The following is a 19,755-nucleotide window of genomic DNA, read 5'->3' as shown; positions in this document are numbered from 1 at the left end:
GCCAAGCAGGAACGATCAATTATACCTTTTAAAAAATGTTAAGAATGTATACACTGAATAAGTTTTGAAATGGAAGGACTTATATAGATTTATAATCGTGCTATTACTTTGCGGGGGAAACTAATCCCATTCAAGATGCCCTTAGCAGCTCAGTACATGATTAAACCTCTGGTTAAATCCCTGCAAGCAACATGGAAGTCAGGAGTTCTGGCTTTTCACTGTAGCAATGTATTGCTTACCTCCCCAGTAATACGTTTGGACAATTTTCAAATAGAGAATCTTGCTTCAACAAGAACCTGTTGTGTGTGGCTTCCAAATGCTCCTGAGCCCTGTTGTCTTCTCACCTAGAACTCTGCCCCACTTTGCTTCCTCTTTAAGAGACTGGATATACTCTAAGGTCACCTTTCATGAAAAACAATACCTAGAATTAAGATCTAGTATAAGTCTAGACCATAGACATTATGCAGTGTAAACACTCGAGTATCTTGCTTTGCTGTGTGAAACAGAAAGTATATCTATTTAACTAGTCAAGAAACAGCCAAAGAGACATATGTATTCCTAGAGCTAGGCAGAAGGAACCAAGCTGAGTCATACTTAGCAACTGCTCTAAATCTAATGTAAACTACAGATGAATATAGACACGTTTTCATATAATTTCTGGGTTTTTTTTCTAGCCCTAATAATTATTTCATAGCTGGATTGTGTAAATAAATTTCCTCTTTGCTTCTGCTTAGAGGATATTTGTTGATAAAGGTACTTTTGGGCTAAGAACCTGGCAGACCATCAGCATAGTAATGTTTGAAACTGATTAAATAGATCAGTTTCACAGAGCCCAGCACATCCTTACGAAATTCAATAGCCCCCCACAGCAGCTTCACTACTGGATTGAATGGGCCAGTCTGGGAGCTGGTAATGCACACAGGTTTGAAGAGATGGTTTCTAATCCTACACAAAAGATCCCTAACACGTTGTCTTAGCAAACAGAGAGAGAACCTGAACATTGAGGAGTGCCCCATATCCATATTTTCACTTTTGAGAAGAAACTGCAAATGTGAGGCAGCATATAAGAAAATAAAAAAGACCTGACAGGAGGACACAGATTTCTCTGCAGTGCCAGGAAACTTGTGGCTTGAGTTCCAAGGCAGACTTAGAATTATTATTAGAATATGAATATTTGTTTGAAAGGAAACAACTCTTTTACCTATGGCTTAACAAGAGTATATTGTTGCAACAGACAACTAGACATCTCTATCTGTGACCTTCCCCCTAAGGACACAGTGAGATATGTTGAAGATGAGATCAGCATGGAAACAAACTAAGAGCACAGCATGAACAATGGAGAAAAAGTTACTGCCCTTACTGTAGATCTAGTACTGTTTTCTTTAAAGGGAAAATGGCAACAGAAAACATTTATTTCAGTTTTGTTAGTTTTTCCTAACTTTTTACAGTTTCCTGAGATGTCTTCTGCCTCACTTTTGTTCTGTCAGTATGCCTGCTAACCTGACAGCAGAATGTTATCACCTAATATTTGAATAATTCATTCTAAATAATTACTTTGATCTGTCTTTTATCAATAAAAGAAAGTTGCTGCATTAGGAAAACATGTCCCTATGTAGCTCCAGTTATATCTGCAAAAAGTTCTTTTGCAAATATAGGTCACTCTGTTTTGTGAACTAGCTTAGTCTAAGTGACAAATTAATGTGAATGACTGAAGGGACACAGCTTTATACCACTGGAAACCTGTCCTCTCTCTCAACATGTTTTTGCAGGTGTGTGTTACAAATGCTTCCCTCTTTATTTGTTGTGGATGCAAAAGGCAGTCGGCTTAGCAGAAGAAAATGCTGTTGCAGTCCTTACCTGGGGTCTGCATGTCGCTGCAAGTGCTGTTTGATGTACCAGAGGAAGTGATGTTGAGGCAGGAATAGAGGAGCACATAAAGCAAGGAGCTGCCAGCACTGTGAACATAAAACTGGATATCATCCTTGTTTTGTATTTTGCTTCAAATTAGACCCATTATTCTTTAACCTGATTTTAATTTCTCATTTGAGCTGGGAATATTATAAATGAGTATGCCCATTCATACTGTAACTTATTTATTTAATTTATCCAGTAATTATAGTGCAAAATTCAGATTTCATGCTTAATAGTAAATATTCACGATTTGTGTTCTGTTGATTATCTAAAATGGAAGACAAAATTAATACCATGTGACAGTTATAGCTCGCCAACACAAGCTATGAATTTTGATTCTGAATATGGTCTGAACAGACCATTTGCAACTGGTAAATGGTTACATTTAAACTAAAACTTATTTTGCACATGGTTACATTCTTAGTGTTTTTCTGTGCACACCAATGCTGAGATTCTCCTTCCTCTAGCACACCTTTAGCGCTAGCACAGTTTTGTGAGAACCAGTCCCATTGCTAATTATTAAAAACAAGGAATTAAATAGCAGTATTTGCAGAGTGGAAGTAACAGAAGAGGAGCTGACCTGAATGACTGAGTGGTTCTGGGGTTGTCGGCAGCTGGTCTGTTTAACAAGTTGACAGTAAATTTCATTCTGCAGCTCAGTATGGGTCAAGCAGACCTGCAGTGCCGTCTGGGCAAGCGACACATGGTAATCAATAGAAGATGCCTCCACGGGAACGTTGATGAACAGCTGACAGGACTGTAAAAGAATGGAAGTTAGTCAATGCCATGAATACAGCAACTCTTCTCTGGTACTTTCCAGGCCAGGTTCTTCAGATGCATTACAGACAATTAATAAATAACCTTGAGAGGAGGAAGGAGAATCAATACTTAATTCCTACTCCTACCTCTTCAATTATGGCAATTAGAAAATTCACTCAACTTCCCCCAGTCTGAAGAACTTACAAGTCAGCAAGAGAATCAAGGGGAAAATGTGCTTTCTGCCTTCCACGCCTGTGCTTTACCTTGCTCACACTGTCCAGTCCTACTGCTGATCTTATACTTGTAGAGTGCAAAAATGCAATCTCCAGTGGCTTCACCACTGGTCTTACTGAGTTTGCCAGTAAACTGTTTCTATTTCCTTCAATCCAACTACTGGAGAGGAAAGAGGAAGATAAAGCTAACTTTGAAGGATAAAGTTTGTGGGGGACAGTACTCCTAAACCCAGATTATGCACAAAAAAAATTAAACCTCCAAAGAATGAATGACACCTAATATTCAACTATCCTATTGTAATTAAATAACCCAGCAGGCTTGTCTAAAACAACCAATAGCAACAGTAAATGTGAAAACATGACCAAATACTGTTGTTGCCCCAACAACAGAGCAAAATAACTGAAAATCGTGCAATGTCCCTTTAAGTACCTTAAAAAGTTTCAGAGCTTCAGTCTGCAGAGCCTCCGATGGCAGAGTGGTGAGGGAGGTGTGCAACCCGTCTTTACTGTAGCACAACATAGGATGTTTCCACAGAGGAGAATCTGAGATAGGAGATGGGCAAAAACATGCAGTGTCAGAAACAGAAGAAAGACAACAGTGCCGATGTTGACGAGGAGCCTTGCTGAAACAGCAGAGCACCCAAGGAAGCAGCACTGCACTAGGCCATGTTATTTGGTGACACTTCACTGCTTTCAGCAAAGCCTGCCATAGATAAGGAGTCACCAGCAGCATTAGCCATCAGCAGAAAGTATTGCCATCCTCAACTGTGCTACGTCAGATCTTCTCATCAGCTCTTCTGGTAAGAAGCTGTTCAGCTGTGTGTTCAAACCAGAGACACAAACCCTGCCAGGGCAGCTGCCTGCTGGTGTTGTTCTTTTTTAGTGCAAGTCCCTGTTCAACAGTAAGCAAGGTTCACATATAGGTCCAGGAATATGTGAGTGTGCAGGAAAAGAGGATTAAGTACGAATGCATAGGTTAATACATATGTGAGAACATGGTGCATAAATATACATGCATGAGCACGTATCAAAGATGAGGAGGAACAGACAAACATGGATGTATGTGTAAGGGTTTATATATGCAGACAAACAGATGTGAAGGTAATTGTGTGTGAGTGTATTTAGAGGAAAGAGCATGTGTTTGTATGGTCAAGATTCCCTGGAAAGGAAAATCAAGACCAACAAAACCAAGAAAAAAAACCCCCCTCCAGTTCTTTATGTTCATTTGAATTAACATTACATACATTTCAGAGGCTTTGATAAATGATGTGACAATAAGATGGACTTGTCTGGGAACTAGGGGAGAAGGACATTATATAATATGATGTACTACTGAAATCCCCTTCCCTCACCTTTGGCTGGATTAAAACTGAAAGTTGAAATTACTCTTCTTAATACTTTGCTACCATGGAAGAGTTTGTGGTTTCTACTTACTAGGGTCTCCCTCTGCATCCAGTAGTTTTCCAATGAGTTGCTCATATGATGTGCCCACGGTGGCATTTCTGCTACCAGCTGCAACGGTGAGATGGTACAGCCAGGTATTCTAGGCATAAAGATGAGAACAGTGTGGGTCAGTTCAGACCTCTTTTCTACAAACAGGTTCAGCCTGTATGACCCCTTTGTTCACTATTACCAAATAGACTCTTCTCTCCAAAAAAAAGACTGTCTTTTATACCTTCTCCTGTTTGGTGCGGATGAGTAAGTATGTGGGACTCTGGTCCTGTGGGTGAATCACCAGTGTACAGTGGGATGAGAGAAATCCTCCCCCAGTGGCTTCATAATCCTCATCAGAGTCACAGGAACGGTCTACTTCCTCCACTTTGGACTCACGCATAGGCAGATGCCCTAGGGGACACTATAAGGAGCAGAAGCGAGTTAGATAAGTGTAGCTAGAGCAGAAGTGAGTTAGATAAGGGTAGCTAATCTTCCAGTATAGGCAGGGAATACTGGGAAAAAAAAGCCAGATCAAAATGTTGGCAGTTCTGTAAAATGTAAGGAATAAATAATAAATTCGGTGTTTAGCTAATGTAATCTTGCATTTCTATAGAATCTCTTCTCTTTCATCAAGTGTGACACTTAGAAAGTATGCCACTACTTTTATTATTTTTCTTGGGAGAGCATCTACAGGTCAGAATGAGAATATACACATAAAAAGATGGCTTTTCCCATAAGTTACTGTTTTCTTCCCATTACACTTGATGTCAGTTACTCAGTATCTTGAGCCACTGTTTTCTGATCCTGGTCAGACTTTCTGCTTGCTAATGGAAAATTAGTACTTCTAAAATTACATAAGTAAGTAGATTAAGATAAAGAGAAGATATCTGCTGTGCTAACTCTGGAGGTCAATCCCAAATATGAACAGTATTTCTTGATATTCTAAAACTTGGGTTTTGAGATCACCAGGACAAAGCAATGTACTATTGGCCCAAGCTTCCAGAAATGGAAGGACATTCTACTAACTAAATGACCCCCCTTTTCCCATATTGTTGCTATTAATTTTCATGACAGTATGCAGATATATCAGCTGCTGTATTAAAGTCTGCTCTAAAGGCTTGACAAGACCAAATGGAGAAAGTGAGAAACAAGATATACAGTGATATGAGAAAGTTCAATCACTTGCCTTTTAAGTCTGCTGTCATTCTAGTTTAAAAAAAATAAAATCAGAGAAAATATTGATTCTCTTTGTGGAACAGATGCTGTTAGAAGAGGAAAAGTACAACCAAGGAAGAGCTTGAAGCATGAGACACAGAAGCAGTAAAAGGAAAGAAAGATTCATGAGAAATGTGGAAAGAGAGTTCAGAAATAAAAGGGAAAAAGGAATTACTTTATCTTCATGATTTCGATAGTAGTAGAAAGTTTTTCCAATCAGTGCACACCAGACCAGCTTAGAGTGACCATGCTTGACCTGTAAGGAGGACAAAGAAATACACGCTTTTAACATCAGCAGTGTTGCTGGAACAATTTTCTGGAATTTCAACTTCCAATTCAACTCTCCCTTAAAACCTTGCATATTTGTCTTATGCTAATATAAAGCTTCTCTCAAAACATACAAAGCACCACTTCCAAAAGCAGGAAAGTAAATCTAAGTAGATGGGACATAGGTGCTTATGGAAATGGGTCTAAGATTTTGTGAAGTATTTTACTCATTCATAATTTATCATTTCTGAAATACAATATGAAGAATTTCTGTATTCTGAGATACGATATGAAGAATCACCTATTTAAAATTATAAAACCAAATCAGTTCATCTCACCAGGAAAAGACCAGTCAACCTGTAGTGTGGGGAGCAACCTGTGTTGCAGACAACCAATCTTCAGATGCAGGTTGTCTTTAGTCATCTCAGAAGCTAATCAGAAATATATTAAAATATTCATAGTAACCTGCAATGCAAAACTAATCTATGGAAATGGTATAAAGCATAAGAATTCTCAGCCTTTGTACTTTTCACTAATGTACATGCAGTCTGTTGTGACTGGAATAAATGCTAACCTAGAACTATACAAGCCATTTCCTTGGAACTCTCCAAGTTACAGACCAACTAAATGTGACATTTAACAGTTCCCTGATTTTTTTGCTGTGACATGCTGTGAATTCTGTTGAAGAAAACCAAACATAAGCTAGATATTTGTTATTACTTACTATTTGACAAAGTCGGTATCTTTCAGTAGCCTTGTTTGTCTCATTCCTTATCATTTATATAGATGTTTTGCTTTGAAATGCAGAAATCTACTGACACTTTTCTTTCTTCCCCTACTCTTATAGGGAGTATTGAAATACTAATTTCTTGCTCACATTTACTGTACAAACCAAGAAGCTGGTACACTGTCAATGCCAATCTAAACTGAATAAAGGACGAAATATTATTTTACCTTGGTTAGCCAACCTTTCACAGTAGGTTTATCATCACTGTGAGGAACACCAACAGGACTGGTCACTTGCACTCTCAGGATACTCTGTAGGACATGAATCCATTCCTCTAGGATGTTGGGTGAGTCTGCTGTCAGGAAGTAGGTCCTCTTTTCTGTCACAAGCTGGAAGGAAAAGGAGTGAGAAAATATAAATCTGCACACCTACAAATCTTTTCTTCAGCTGCTGAGTTTCTTTATCCCATAGAGATTTTTTTTTTTGGTCATTCAGGAGGGATTTTTTGAGGGTAAGAAAAAAGGTGCTCATCCTCAAAGCCCAAGTGAAAGAAATGAAACTCAAATCAATCAAATTCTCATGAACTCTCTTGCTGTTTCTCTTGGATATTGAGGCTTTATGTCCTCTCTCATCTTTTCTTGTTTCTCAGTGCTGCTGCTAATTTTTCACTTTAAAGGTGTCTACATAAATGTGGGGTTTTTGCTGCCTTCACTTTGTATTGCATTCTGCATTCACTACCTTGTGACTCTGAAAGGAAAGATGCAATGAATTTAATAGCATTAAGTCTTAGCAACTTCAATTCCATAAGAGCAGAAGGTAGCTCACAGGTCAGGCCATGTGCCTTTCAGAGTATGAGAGAAACTTCAGTGCTGCCTTTATTATAAAGTCCCCTAACATAATGATGTAAAACTGAATCCACTGATGGGCTAACTTCTAGTACTTCAAAAGTAGGAATCCAACACTTCAGATGTTTCTTCAGATCCTCCAGGCATGTAAAATCACGCTAGAGATCTTGTAAGAGTTTTTCAAAAAGAGGAGATCCTAGGTACTATCTCACTCACGCAGCCACTGAGTGTGTATGGTTATCTGCAGGATAAAAAGCAATGCCTACCTGGAATGTTTGGGACCCTTCACCTCTGACAATTTGGCATGAGGAATTCAGCTCCATCTGCCCTTGTGGTTTGCGGATAACATCGCTCTGAGGAAAGAAAAACAGTTTTTTCAGCAGGAAACCTCAGATGGATCTTAGAGTACTTATATACGGCATAATATGCATGTGCAGGTCAGAGTCTGCATTCATGAGATGGAAAGGACAGCTGAAGCCTGCCAGGTTGACTATGAGACAGTGTGATCCCACTGCAATGATGAAGCAGGTCTCCTCAGTAGTGGCAGACAATATAACAAGGGTAATGGTGACAAATACTGTCTTATGAAGTTCGAATTGGACATAAGGAAAAAAATCCAAACCACCAACAGACTAAAGCCTTTCTCACTGGGAAGGCAATACAGTACCAAACACGTCCCAAGATGGTGGCTGAATTTCCACCTTTAGAAGTTTTCAAGACTGGGCTAGACAAAACCATTGGTTTGGGACAAAACCATCTACAGTCCTTCTGTCCTTAAGTCTGCTGTCATTCTAGTTTAAAAAAAAATAAAATCAGAGAAAATATTGATTCTCTTTGTGGAACAGATGCTGTTAGAAGAGGAAAAGTACAACCAAGGAAGAGCTTGAAGCATGAGACACAGAAGCAGTAAAAGGAAAGAAAGATTCATGAGAAGTGTGGAAAGAGAGTTCAGAAATAAAAAGGGAAAAAGGAATTACTTTATCTTCATGATTTCGATAGTCCATCAGCAGACTGATGACAGTCCTTCTTCAATGTGTTAGTTGGACTAGGGTCTTCCAGAAATCACTTCCAACAACAGTCTAAATTGTAAGTATTTATGAAATTGTATATATATATATATGAATATGAATATGAATATGGTGTATATATATGAATATAATATATATATGTATAATCTGCTTGTGCATTCTGATGGATAAACCCAGTGTCAGAAATAAAGATGTCCTGTGCCCTAGGATGTATTTTTTCTTGTTAGAATATGACAACTGAGAAAATGAAAAAGTTGAAAATCAATTTTCTCAATATTCTTGACTTGTAAGCAAGTACTGTGTAATTATGCAGGTATGGAGGAAATTACTGTCCAGAAGAAAAAATTGTGGAAGGTGAACATCCCTAAGTATAATTCTCTGTAATGTGGTAAATACAGCAGAATAATGAAGGCAAACAATAGCAGTATTTTATCATACATACAAATATTGTCTGCGTGAAGGCTTATTTTCAATTTTACCCTAGTTTTCTAGTACTTCCATGTCCATGCAGCAGGGTGAAAAATGAAAGAATCTAGCTTTCTTTCCCATGGAAGCTGTAGTTTTCCTCAGAACCCCATGTACTGACTGATGAGTATTTCTCTGTGCCTTCAGAGAATAGTAAATGTATCCCAGTGACTTACCGGAGACTTGTAGTACATGATTTGTCTGTTTCTAAGAACAAACCATCGTCTCTTCCACATCTTTACCTGGCTGCCCATTTTGAGCAAGTAACCTGATTTCTCCATGGGTTCCTGGAGGGCAAAAAACAAAGCGGAGAGGAGATTATCCTGCACCTCTCAAAATACAAATGAAAGTGTTGCTGAAGTCAAGCCCAGACATTTTCTGCATCTCCATCATTTTCTGCTTTGTTTAGTAGCAGCCATCAAAGGTCAGTGCTCTCTGCTCAGCTTGGAGAGAGTCCTAAACTATCTGTGTAGCTGCAAATACCACTTTGTGTTGCTTTAGTAAAGAAAGCATCTGAAGATAATTTCACTGGTTGTTTGATGCATTGTAAACTTACTTGTCTTCCTACCAAAGCACTGATTTTCCAAACAAAAGTGAAGGCTGTCTCTATGCCATGATTAGACTCCTGTTCCTTGTCTGCTTGATCTCTCACATTCAAGAGTACAGAATTTAATGCTACCCGTGTTTGAGGGTTTTTTCTAGGCCAAAATATTATATCCTGTCTCATTCCTTCCTCTGAATTTCCAAACTTGTTTTGTCCCAAAAGTGTAAGGCCATCATTAAAGTAGAATATGACTACAGGAAATCAATACAGGCCGTCAGAAAAGAATACAGCCCTTGAGGCACATACTTGAATCTAACCACATAAGAGAAATTGCACCTTCTTCTGAAACATCAGATAGTGTCTTTTGATACCTATCAGCTGGACCAACAGCCCAGTCTGTCAGAGCACCACTTTGCAGGGGATAACTCAATATATTGTAGTTATGCTTTTTCAAGGCCAAGGCTCTGTTTGCATTCCTTTACAACTGTAATGTAGTAAGACTTACAGTGCAGATTCCACCATCAGTGGAATAGGAAGATGTTCGCTGTAGCTTGTGTTCTGGCTCTGAATAGTCATCATCCAAGGAATAGGCATCAGGAGGGATGGCATAGTCACTCTCAGAGCTCAGTGAGGACATAGATACACCTGTTTAAAATAAAGGAAGGAATGAGAATCATGGCTAGACAGAAGCATTCACTGAACTTTTTCTCACTCTGAAAAAGTTTCTGAGTTCACCACTAAGGCTTTTTTTGTTCAAGAAGAAGAAATCAGATCAGACTTTGGAAACCCAAACCCCACTAACCAGATTTCTGAGAACTCTTTTCCCTAGGAACACAAGTAGTGAAAGTGAGTTTTGGATACTGACAGTGAAATAAATTTATTGTTGAATAAAGACAGAATAAAAAATATTTTAAAAAAATAAACAGACCTGTTATCTAAAGGATAGACAGATTGTTTGCAGCTCTAAACATCCATTATAGAGTCTAAAGTCCCTCAGATTCCAGCTAAGGAAAAGGCTCCCTCACTAACAGTGGGGCTTTGCTTTCTGTGAATCTTCCACCAGTGGTCCATGCCAATGCAGAGATACATCAGCCAATGCATGCAAGTTAAGACTACATGAAATATGATTCTATTTTACTGACTACCAATCATAATGAAAATTCCATTCGAAGATCCTGTTTAGTCTTCCCAGCAGGTAAGAAAAAATGTCCTAATCAATATGCAAAGTACCTGATGCCTCTCAAAGATACAAAAGATTTCCTTACTGGTCAAGCAATTACCACCCAGTGACAAAGACAAAAAAAGCATTTTCTTTACTATGCCAGTACTAGTTTGCTTTCAAGGAAAAGTCACAGAAAAGGTACAGACGACTGGATATGTGATGAATTTGGGAGATAATCTTTCCCACAATCTAAGTTTAGCAATTGCCTGAATGGAAATCTATCAGCAGTAAAAACCACCTAAGAGAACAGATTTCTACCGAGTAGCTGTTGATGTCTGCACACATTCTGGGAGAACTCCTTAGTAGCATCACTATGGCTGAACATTTGCCTGTCACTGACGATGCTGTTCAGGCATCTTGTCTCTCCTGTCATGACAAGAGTTCATCCTGCTCAGTAGCAACACTCCCACTTTACCTCTTTTCACTGCACGAGGGCTGCCTGGCATGCTAGCTTTCCTGTTCTCGGATCCAGCAGTAGAAGTCCTTAAGCTGGCATGGGAGCCACAGTCATCATCAGATCCTGAAGATTCGTCTAAGAAAGGCACGTTGCTGATCTGTGTGGCTTTCTGGAAAATAGACATGTTAGAGACGTGTTAGACACGCTATTGGTTAGTGTGTGAGAGAAGAGTTTCTTCAGGACAATCCCTACTCAATAAGGAGGCAGAGCAATCAATGCCCTTCATTTTCACACCACCTTGCCCACTTCTGCCCCGGGGTTCTTCATTTCCTCCCCTTCTGGTCTGAGAACTTCCATGCTGGACTGTCTAGTCCCATCTGTTTGGGTCTCCTCTGGTTACGCCCTTATATTGTTCCACAAGCCCTGTGCTCCATTTCATTCTTTAGGCTGCACCCACCATCACCTCTAGGTTTCTACAGCCTCACAGTCCACACTGCAGCTTCCTGGACCAAAACTGCTGCAGTGTTCTGTATTCCTAAACACATTTATCATTTGCTAGTCCTTCGGCATTCTTTTGGTGTCCAGTGCTTCCCAAGATTCTCTAATTTTCATTCCTTCGCTGTACAGCTTCATCCTGTTTTCTCTAAAATTACTAGCGAGCCTGGACCATGCTTTTCATAACAGGAAAAGTGAGGTAACTCCTTACCCCCTTCAGTGTAGTGTAGACTGGCACAGTGACGTTTCTGTAGATAAGACAGGTAAATGGCCCAGAAGTTGAACACGAGAAATTGGAAACTGGAAAAATTCAGAGAGAAAGCAAGAGAGCAAATAATACAAACTGGTGAAAAAGTGAAGGTTTTAATGGAGAAGCATATCAAGGATTACCATCCTGGAAAATCTGGCCTCAAAAAGGCCAAGGAATGTGTTATTAATTACATACAACTCCCACAGAGAGCTGCAAAGTTCTCTCCATTTAGCCTGTAAGATGTCTTACCCACTCCATGGTACAATGGCAATCTGGTGCCCCATGTCCAAATAGATAAAAGCCCTAACAGGGGACAGTGATGGTGAATAAGACTAAAAGCAGGCCACAGACATGCAGAGGCAGAAGAGTGGCTACAAAAGTGATGAAGGAGATAATGGAATCCCTGAACATGTCACAGAACGAAGAGGCACAAACAGCCCAGCACAAACCATTCCTGAGGTCAGATGTGTCCTCCTCCAGTCCTTTCTTATCATGGCTATCTATGAGATCAAATTTACTTTGAAAACAGGAAAGGAAATGAAGACATGTGAACAGCCAGAAGCCCAGGTACCACACTGGCACCATAAACCCCCTCTAAGGATGGATCTTGTCTAGAACTTACAGCATCTGGAAGTATCATTCACCATGGCCACTTCAGACAACCTCATGCCAGACTTGGCCACAGCATAGATTCGGCTCTCCTGAAACAATAATACCACGAACAACAGTGATCAGAAAAAACGTGATTCTTGCAGAAAGAAATGCTCATGTCACAGAATCACGCCACAGTCACACCTTTGGGCAGGAAGGAGGGGCTCTCTGAGATTGCTGTATTCCACCCTATGTTGTGTGAATGACCATTAGTGGAAGCATGTTACTCTGTGTGAATCCCCACAGATATGGGGGATTCCCAGAGATGATATCACAGACTGGAACACCTACACGCAATTATCAATAAATTACTATATCACAGCTTGGAAAAAGATGGGAGTTTTCCACTTTATAAACAATGCATTAAATTGAATAAAGAACTGCCACAAACCAGGACAATTTATTGAGTCACCACCTGCAAGGATGCTCATTCTCTGATAACGGAATGAAAGAAATGCCTGGAATGATCTCAATAAGCCTGTGTCTCAGTTATAACAACATACGGAGCTTTCAGTTCAAAGGCTCTCCAAGTGCTTCACGAATCGGTAACAATTCCAGCGGGAAAACCCAAATCTGTATCTAAATGCAGTATTGTGACTAAGACATTAACCATTCTGAAATGGATAAAATCCAAAGCTAGGAAACCTCTTGCTGCTCCTAAAAGCATACAACCAATCACTATGAAATAGCACACAGTACATACACATGGAAGTACCTAAGACTGCAAAGTCAAGTACACACACACAAAAAAAGAAATTACAGAATAAGTATTTTCTGTATGTATTTGCACTGAAATTTAGTTTCTAATGAAATACTGTGTGAATCTTTTTCCCCAGACAACTCCTATTCAGGGAATGTAATGGATATTTCTTACTGATTATGCTACTATTTATTATTCTATTCATGACTTACTGTTACTTAAATTACTATAGTTAAATTTGCCCTACTCGGATACATTTACTTGACTCTAGTCTGAAGAAAAAATACTGGATTTTTCATGTGTTACTGACAATAATAATGCAATGCTTCACAAAAATTAATAAAAAAATTTACATTAACCCTGGGAGGGACAGTGATAGGTGCCATCAGAAAAACTCAGACATAAGTTTTTCAGAAGAACTCAGACATAAGTTCTTTGAAGTATTGAATAACTTTGGAGTACCCATTTCAAGATGTCCAAGATGTGACTTTTTGAGAATTTAGCATCATATAACATTGTAATGAAAACAAATTAATACAGTTGCAGCACAGAAGTGATCAGCACTTCTGTAATCAAATTTAGTTGCCAAATTCAAGTTAGACATTCAGAAGAATGTGTGTGGAGCTGATAATCACCTGTGAAAAATCAAGTTTAAGAGACTAGAAGAACTTTATATGGGAACTCTAGATCAGAGACAGGAATAGTAGCCAATCTCTGAGTCATATTTCCCTTCTTCCAAGTGAGTACCCTGTTCATTGACACCTTTCTGACTTCTGCAGCCAATGAAACAGACATCTTGAAAAACTGCAGTTTCTTTTACCACACTATCCACCTTCACTCCCAGCACAGTTCCATATTATGGACTGAAAGAAAAGAAATTCCTTTGGAAAAGCAGATGTGATTATACTGGGGTTTAAATTGGTATCATAAAGGATACAGCCAAAGACCACAATTAACATTTAGTTTTCCTTGAAAATAAGTTTATAAAACATAAGAATTAACAATGAGTGTTTGACTTTGCACCTTCAATAAATCACTTGTTTGCCCATGCCTTTTAAAAAAGCAAATAAAACCAACAAAATCATCTCTTTTGATACTACATTGATTTCCACCAGGTTAGACTAATGCAGACTTTGGCCTCTTCAGGAGCAAAAATTGACAGAGTCCCTTGGGATTCAGTCCTGAAGGGCAAAGGGGTCCAGCAAAACTGAACATTCTTCAAGAAGGAAATCTCAAAGGTGCAGGAGCAGGCCATTCCCATGTGCTGAAAGATGAGACAGTGAGGAAGACTGGCCTGGCTGAATAGAGAGCTTTGGTTTAACTCAGTAAAAAAAGGGGAGTTTATGACCTTCAGAAGAAGGAGCAGGCAACTTAGAAGGACTACAGGCAGGTTATACAGGGAGAAAATTAGAAGGGCCAAAGTCCAACTAGAATTTCACTTGGCTACTGCAGTAAAATACACTAAAAGATTTCTATAAATACATGAGAAACAAAAGGAGAATAACAATCCTTTATTGGATACGGTAGGAAACATAGTGACAAAGGATAAGGAAACAACAGAGGTACTTAACGCCTTCTTTGCTTCAGCCTTTCACAGTAAAGCCAGTTGTTTTCCAGGTACCCAGCCCTCCGAGCTGGAAGATATGGACAGGGAGCAGAATGAAGCCCCCACGATCCCAGGAAAAATGCTCACCCACCTGCTAACACCACTTAAACACGCACAAGTCTATGGGGCCAGGTGGGATCCACAGGAGGATGCTGAGGGAGCTGGCTGAAGAGGTCACTGAGCCACTGTCCATCATTTACCAGCAGTCCTGGTCAACCGGGGAGGTCAAAGGTGACTGGAAGTTGGCAAATGTGACACCCATCTATAAGAAGGGCCAGAGGAGGATCTGAGGAACTACAGACCTGTCAGTCTGACCTCAGTGGTAGAGAAGGTCATAGAGCAGATCATCTTGAGTGCCATCACACAGCATGTACATGATAACCAATTGATCAGGCCCAGCTGGCATGGGTTTATGAAAGACAAGTCCTGCATGACCAACCTGATCTCCTCCTGTGACAAGGTAACCTGGTCAGTGGTTGAGGGGAAGGCTTTTTCTTTTTTCCAACCTAAACAATTCTATGACTAGCAAACAATCCAGATAACAAGTAACTGAAAGCAAGAACAACAAACCCCTTTCTCACATACTGTAAGCAACAGGACATGTATACCGCTTTACCAAAGGCTTTCACAAAATTTTCCTAATAGCAGAAGCATACCATGAAATAGGAATGCTGAGATCTAATCCATGTATTTATTCTAGTATTCATAGATTTTTCTCACTCTGGAGCTATCTTGTCTGGTCCACTGCATTTATGAGTAATTTTTCTATCTTACACATGTGAGAACAGAACTAAGGACTAACTTTTGATGACCCATAATGATAAACCACAATGCAGCACCTCTTGACTTTCCTTTATATTCCTGTGTTTCTTGAGCACTGTTTTTTTCTATGATTTTTTTTCCCCTTATAAAGACAAAAGGAGAAAAAAAAAATTGTCAGTGGAACCAGCATGCCCCTGTCATGCTGGAACTGTCAGACTTGGTGCTTCAAGAATGTAACCTGTGATGTCCACAGGTAAAAACTGCTTGAGCTGTTGTAGCCTAACTACTGGGCACTACTCAAAGATAAGCACCACTTCTCAGCCTGTTGTCCTTGCATTTCTTACCCATGATGGGAATCTGTGCAGCGGTGGTGTTGGAGGTTTACCTCCTGGGTCAAGTATGCCAGCCTCAGAACTCACAGCTTCTCTCTGCCCTGCAGGTAAGTGGTACACTTCCTCACACGCTCTAGCTTCTTCCCTCAGCAGTCCACATTCTGTATCCATCTTCTCCAATACTCCATCATCATCAATATCTGTCTCCTCCACGAGCCCATGGCAGGCTGGATGGTCTGTTATGGGCTGGAAAGTGCTAGTCTCTAAGTGCATTACATGATGGAAAGAATTAGCCCCTGACTGTGGTTGGCTGTGATGTCTCTTGGCCAGTTGAATACTGTCTCTTGGTGTATTGGGTGTTCGTATTTTTGGAAAGGTCATACTAGTCCCAAGGCTGCATTCCCTCCCTGCACAGGAGGAATGTGCTGTAACAGTTGATGCTGACACAACCAGGGGTGGTTCAGCAGTTTGGAGACGGCCCTCAGGCACGCTCATTATTTCTCCTGAGGAAGAGGACTCCAGCCGGTGGGAGTGGAATCTGGCACTCAGATCATCAGAGAAGCGGGTGCCATCAAAACCCACTTGTTTCAAGGTGCTCACGGCACTACAGTTTTCTTTCAAAGATGACTGGAAGGTCAAAGCCTCAAGAATTCTTGTGGTCTCAGCTGGAGGGTCCACTGATACAGGATCAGAGCACCCTAAACTGTGTTCAGAACTTACGGCTGGAAATACATCCTTCTCTGTGGAGAGATTCCAGCTTGATGGGTCAGACACGAGCTTCAGCTTATTCTGGGAAAGCAGAGATTTATCCTCTCCATTCTCAGTAAAGGTGTCATTGGCAAGGACTGTATTTGCTGAAGAAAGGACATGCTTGGTAGGTCCTGTCTGATGCACCTCTCTGAAACCAGGTGCAAGGAGCACAGATTCCTGGTCTATCTTCTCAGCAAAAGAGGCCTGTGATGCTCTAGGCTTCAGGGAACTACAGCTCCAAAGAGATTCAAAGGGAGGAATGCTGGTCATATCTACAAGGGAGGAGAACATATGGTTAGGGCATTCAAATGCTTTAATGTCTTAATTGTTGCTTCCTAGTGTATGTTCATGCCAGTTGTATTTCAATAACACCCTGGCCTGGTTAGGACTATACAGAACAGGAAAGAGATTGCTGGGCACAGTTATAACAAAAGTGCTATACATTTATAACTGGGAATAACACAGAAGAGATGAGCAGGAAATGATTAATCACTGTTTCTTACAAAAATAGAATTAAGGGGTGCCTAATGAAATCATCAAGCAGTGCATTTGAAATTTACAGAAGGAAGGGTTTTTTCCAGACAAAAAAGGAAATACAATGTTGCAGATATGCCAGAAAAACTAATGTATCAGTAGTATGGAAGCTCTGGCCTAGAAATTTCCTAAACTACTGACAGCAGAAGTTGGAAGGGTAAATGGAGAGGAGGGCAGGTTTACTTGCAGTATTTCCTACACTCTGTCCTGAAACATCCACAACCAGCCAGGAGATGGGATACAGGCCTAGGCAAGTTTTCAGTCTAATGCAATATAACAGTTTTTACTCTTACCTATATACAACTATGTCTCTTCTCTTAAAACAGCCATGAGAAGGAAGTGCATTTACCACACAATACTGTCAAAAAACATCCAAGTGGCCAGAACACTGCTTAGCATTGCTTTTGGCTTTAGTGGACCTACAGTGTTTTAAGTCATCAAATAAGATGGTATGAGCCCACCCTTCCCAAGGGCTACATGAGACTTCCAGGAAAGGTATGGAGATCTTCTTAAGCATCACACCAATCAGTGAGGTTACTCTCTTTTCAAGAATTTCCCTAGAGCTTTTTGCTATCCTTTTGTGCTATATGACCCACGCAGTGCTTTTTGTCACAAAGTTTTATAATAGTTTCTTACATGATTTTGCTGTAAAATCTTTTTTTTTCTTAGTTCTTTCTCTGCCCTTTCAGTTCCTATATTAGAAGATGACATAAAAAATAGATCCTAGATGGCTTCCATTGTCCTTTTTCTATTTAGCACCCACACTTTATAATTCTTGTATTTTTTCCTTTCCATAATCACCAGATTTAAAGACTATCTCAGTTCTACAATTTCTTCTGAATAGTAGCTTTAGGGTATGAGAAAGTGTGGATAAAACTTGGAGTGGCAGAGGATGTTTGACTGATGTTGGCATTTATACACTGCCTGACTGAAAAAGCACCAAATCATTAGATGCTTTAGAAATTGCAAAATATGGGTGAGTGTGACTCTGCATAGGTATCGCTGAAAATGCTGCCTTAACATCAAACTCTATGGGTGTTGCTTAACCAGCAACGGTTAAGGAATTAGGAAGTAGAAACAAACTGAAGACACAAAATTACAGAGGGAAGAGCAAACAGTAGAATACATTACTGTTGACAGTGGAGAGGATGAAACCTGTTGAGAAAAAGACAACCACGAGACCTTGGTGCTTGAGTCACAAGGAACTGAATGTTAACAAAGCTAACACATACCACTGGCACACAAAAATCTTGGCACACATTTCCCCTGACCCTGAGGTAAATCATTAGTGTAGACTGAAAAGAGGCCATTCATTTTAAATATTGCTGATATTTTTGCAGCCTCCTAGATGTGACAGGAGATTAAGAAGAGGAAGCTGTTACTATTAGCATAGCAAGCAAGAAGAGATTTGTCTCTCTGCAGAGGCCTCTGACTTCAGCCTGGCATAGTGAGACTAGTGAGGCATAAGAGGAGAGGGCAGTGCTGTTTACTGCCCGGAGAGTTGGGATCCAGGGAACACTTAATACCAGATTATTAACGCAGCTTACCAGGCATTCTCCTTTTGTGAACAGTCAGAGCCAGAGGGGATGAGAAAAACCCAGTCATAAAGCACTTCACTAGAAATGTGGCAGGATTTAGAAGGAATTTTGCCCTATTCCCTTGCTGTGGAGTGATAGGAATGCCGGGAAGACTTCTGCAGGAAAGAAATGCCCCCTGCCTGCATGCCCAGTGAAGTTCTGGAAACTAGCTATCTTACTGTGACCAAACCAAGCTCATGAAAAACTAAAAGGAAGAAAATCGTTAAGAGAGAATTTCCTCTGCCAAGTGTGTTGCAATCAAAGGTGCTGAATACAAGCCCTGGAGACTAAGTTTTTCTATCTGTCCACCAGAGAAGAACTGCAAAAGCCCAAACACCATAAGCAGCTTTCTCCAATCCAACCTGATAGCACAGAGGATCCCAGCATCCTAAAAGCAGACCAGACATCTGCTGCCTTGGATTATTCAATTACTTAGCTCACATGACAGCAGAGGTTCTGTGGGGATGAGAATGACTCACATGTGGAAGTAAAGTGAAATACCTCAGGGACCTCTCCCCTCCAGTACTGAAGTGAATGTACTTTACTACGTACTTCAATGAATGCTTCTAATTCAGGAGCTCAGTGGCTTATTTTAATGGTAAAAGCAGATTTTTAAAAAAGGGTTCTGTGTTCAATCATTAGTGGGAAAACAATTAAGAGTTTAAGGCAGGTAAGCATGGTATTCCCATCTTAAAAATAGATCCACTGAGGAACAGAGCAATTCCACTGCTTGCTGTTACAAGTGTTAATTTCTGACAAAATTAAGAATACAACCTGGGAATGCTAACTTCCACTCTTGTGGTGGTTACTAGGCTACAATGCCAGGTGAGCACATTTACCTTGCAATGTATCCTGAAGGGCTTCAATTTGCTCCATCAGCCTCTGATTACAAGTTTTCAGGTGGTAATTCTCTAGCTCAAGCTATGAAAAAACAATAACAAAAGCTGAAATATAATGCAAAACTGTGTGTGCAAGTGATCCACTATACAGAATATGTCTTCATCTTTACCACATTCAAGTGTCTTAACAAGGAAAAAAATGATGCGTGAGT

The 19,755-nt window shown here is 40.1% G+C and overlaps 1 protein-coding gene across 1 annotated transcript in view; it reads right to left on the bottom strand.

Moving 5' to 3' along the window:
* Nucleotides 1-19,755, bottom strand: part of PLEKHH1 (pleckstrin homology, MyTH4 and FERM domain containing H1) — a 56,232-nt gene that overhangs the window by 11,121 nt on the left and 25,356 nt on the right. The window contains exons 8-21 of the mRNA XM_017829752.1: nt 15,856-16,865; nt 12,415-12,493; nt 11,754-11,842; nt 11,066-11,216; nt 9,934-10,073; nt 9,061-9,171; nt 7,658-7,744; nt 6,774-6,935; nt 5,728-5,808; nt 4,579-4,758; nt 4,338-4,446; nt 3,334-3,446; nt 2,492-2,668; nt 1,858-1,955 (exon numbers count right to left, since the gene is read on the bottom strand). Of these exons, the coding sequence (XP_017685241.1) occupies nt 1,858-1,955; nt 2,492-2,668; nt 3,334-3,446; nt 4,338-4,446; nt 4,579-4,758; nt 5,728-5,808; nt 6,774-6,935; nt 7,658-7,744; nt 9,061-9,171; nt 9,934-10,073; nt 11,066-11,216; nt 11,754-11,842; nt 12,415-12,493; nt 15,856-16,865 (2,587 nt within the window). The remainder of the gene's footprint in view (nt 1-1,857; nt 1,956-2,491; nt 2,669-3,333; nt 3,447-4,337; nt 4,447-4,578; nt 4,759-5,727; nt 5,809-6,773; nt 6,936-7,657; nt 7,745-9,060; nt 9,172-9,933; nt 10,074-11,065; nt 11,217-11,753; nt 11,843-12,414; nt 12,494-15,855; nt 16,866-19,755) is intronic.

The sequence above is a fragment of the Lepidothrix coronata genome, unplaced genomic scaffold, assembly GCF_001604755.1.
Source record: "Lepidothrix coronata isolate B3197 unplaced genomic scaffold, Lepidothrix_coronata-1.0 Scaffold168, whole genome shotgun sequence".
Classification (NCBI taxonomy): Eukaryota; Metazoa; Chordata; class Aves; order Passeriformes; family Pipridae; genus Lepidothrix; species Lepidothrix coronata.
Note: the sequence above shows the minus strand (reverse complement) of the source record. Positions and strands in the feature narration are given on the sequence as shown.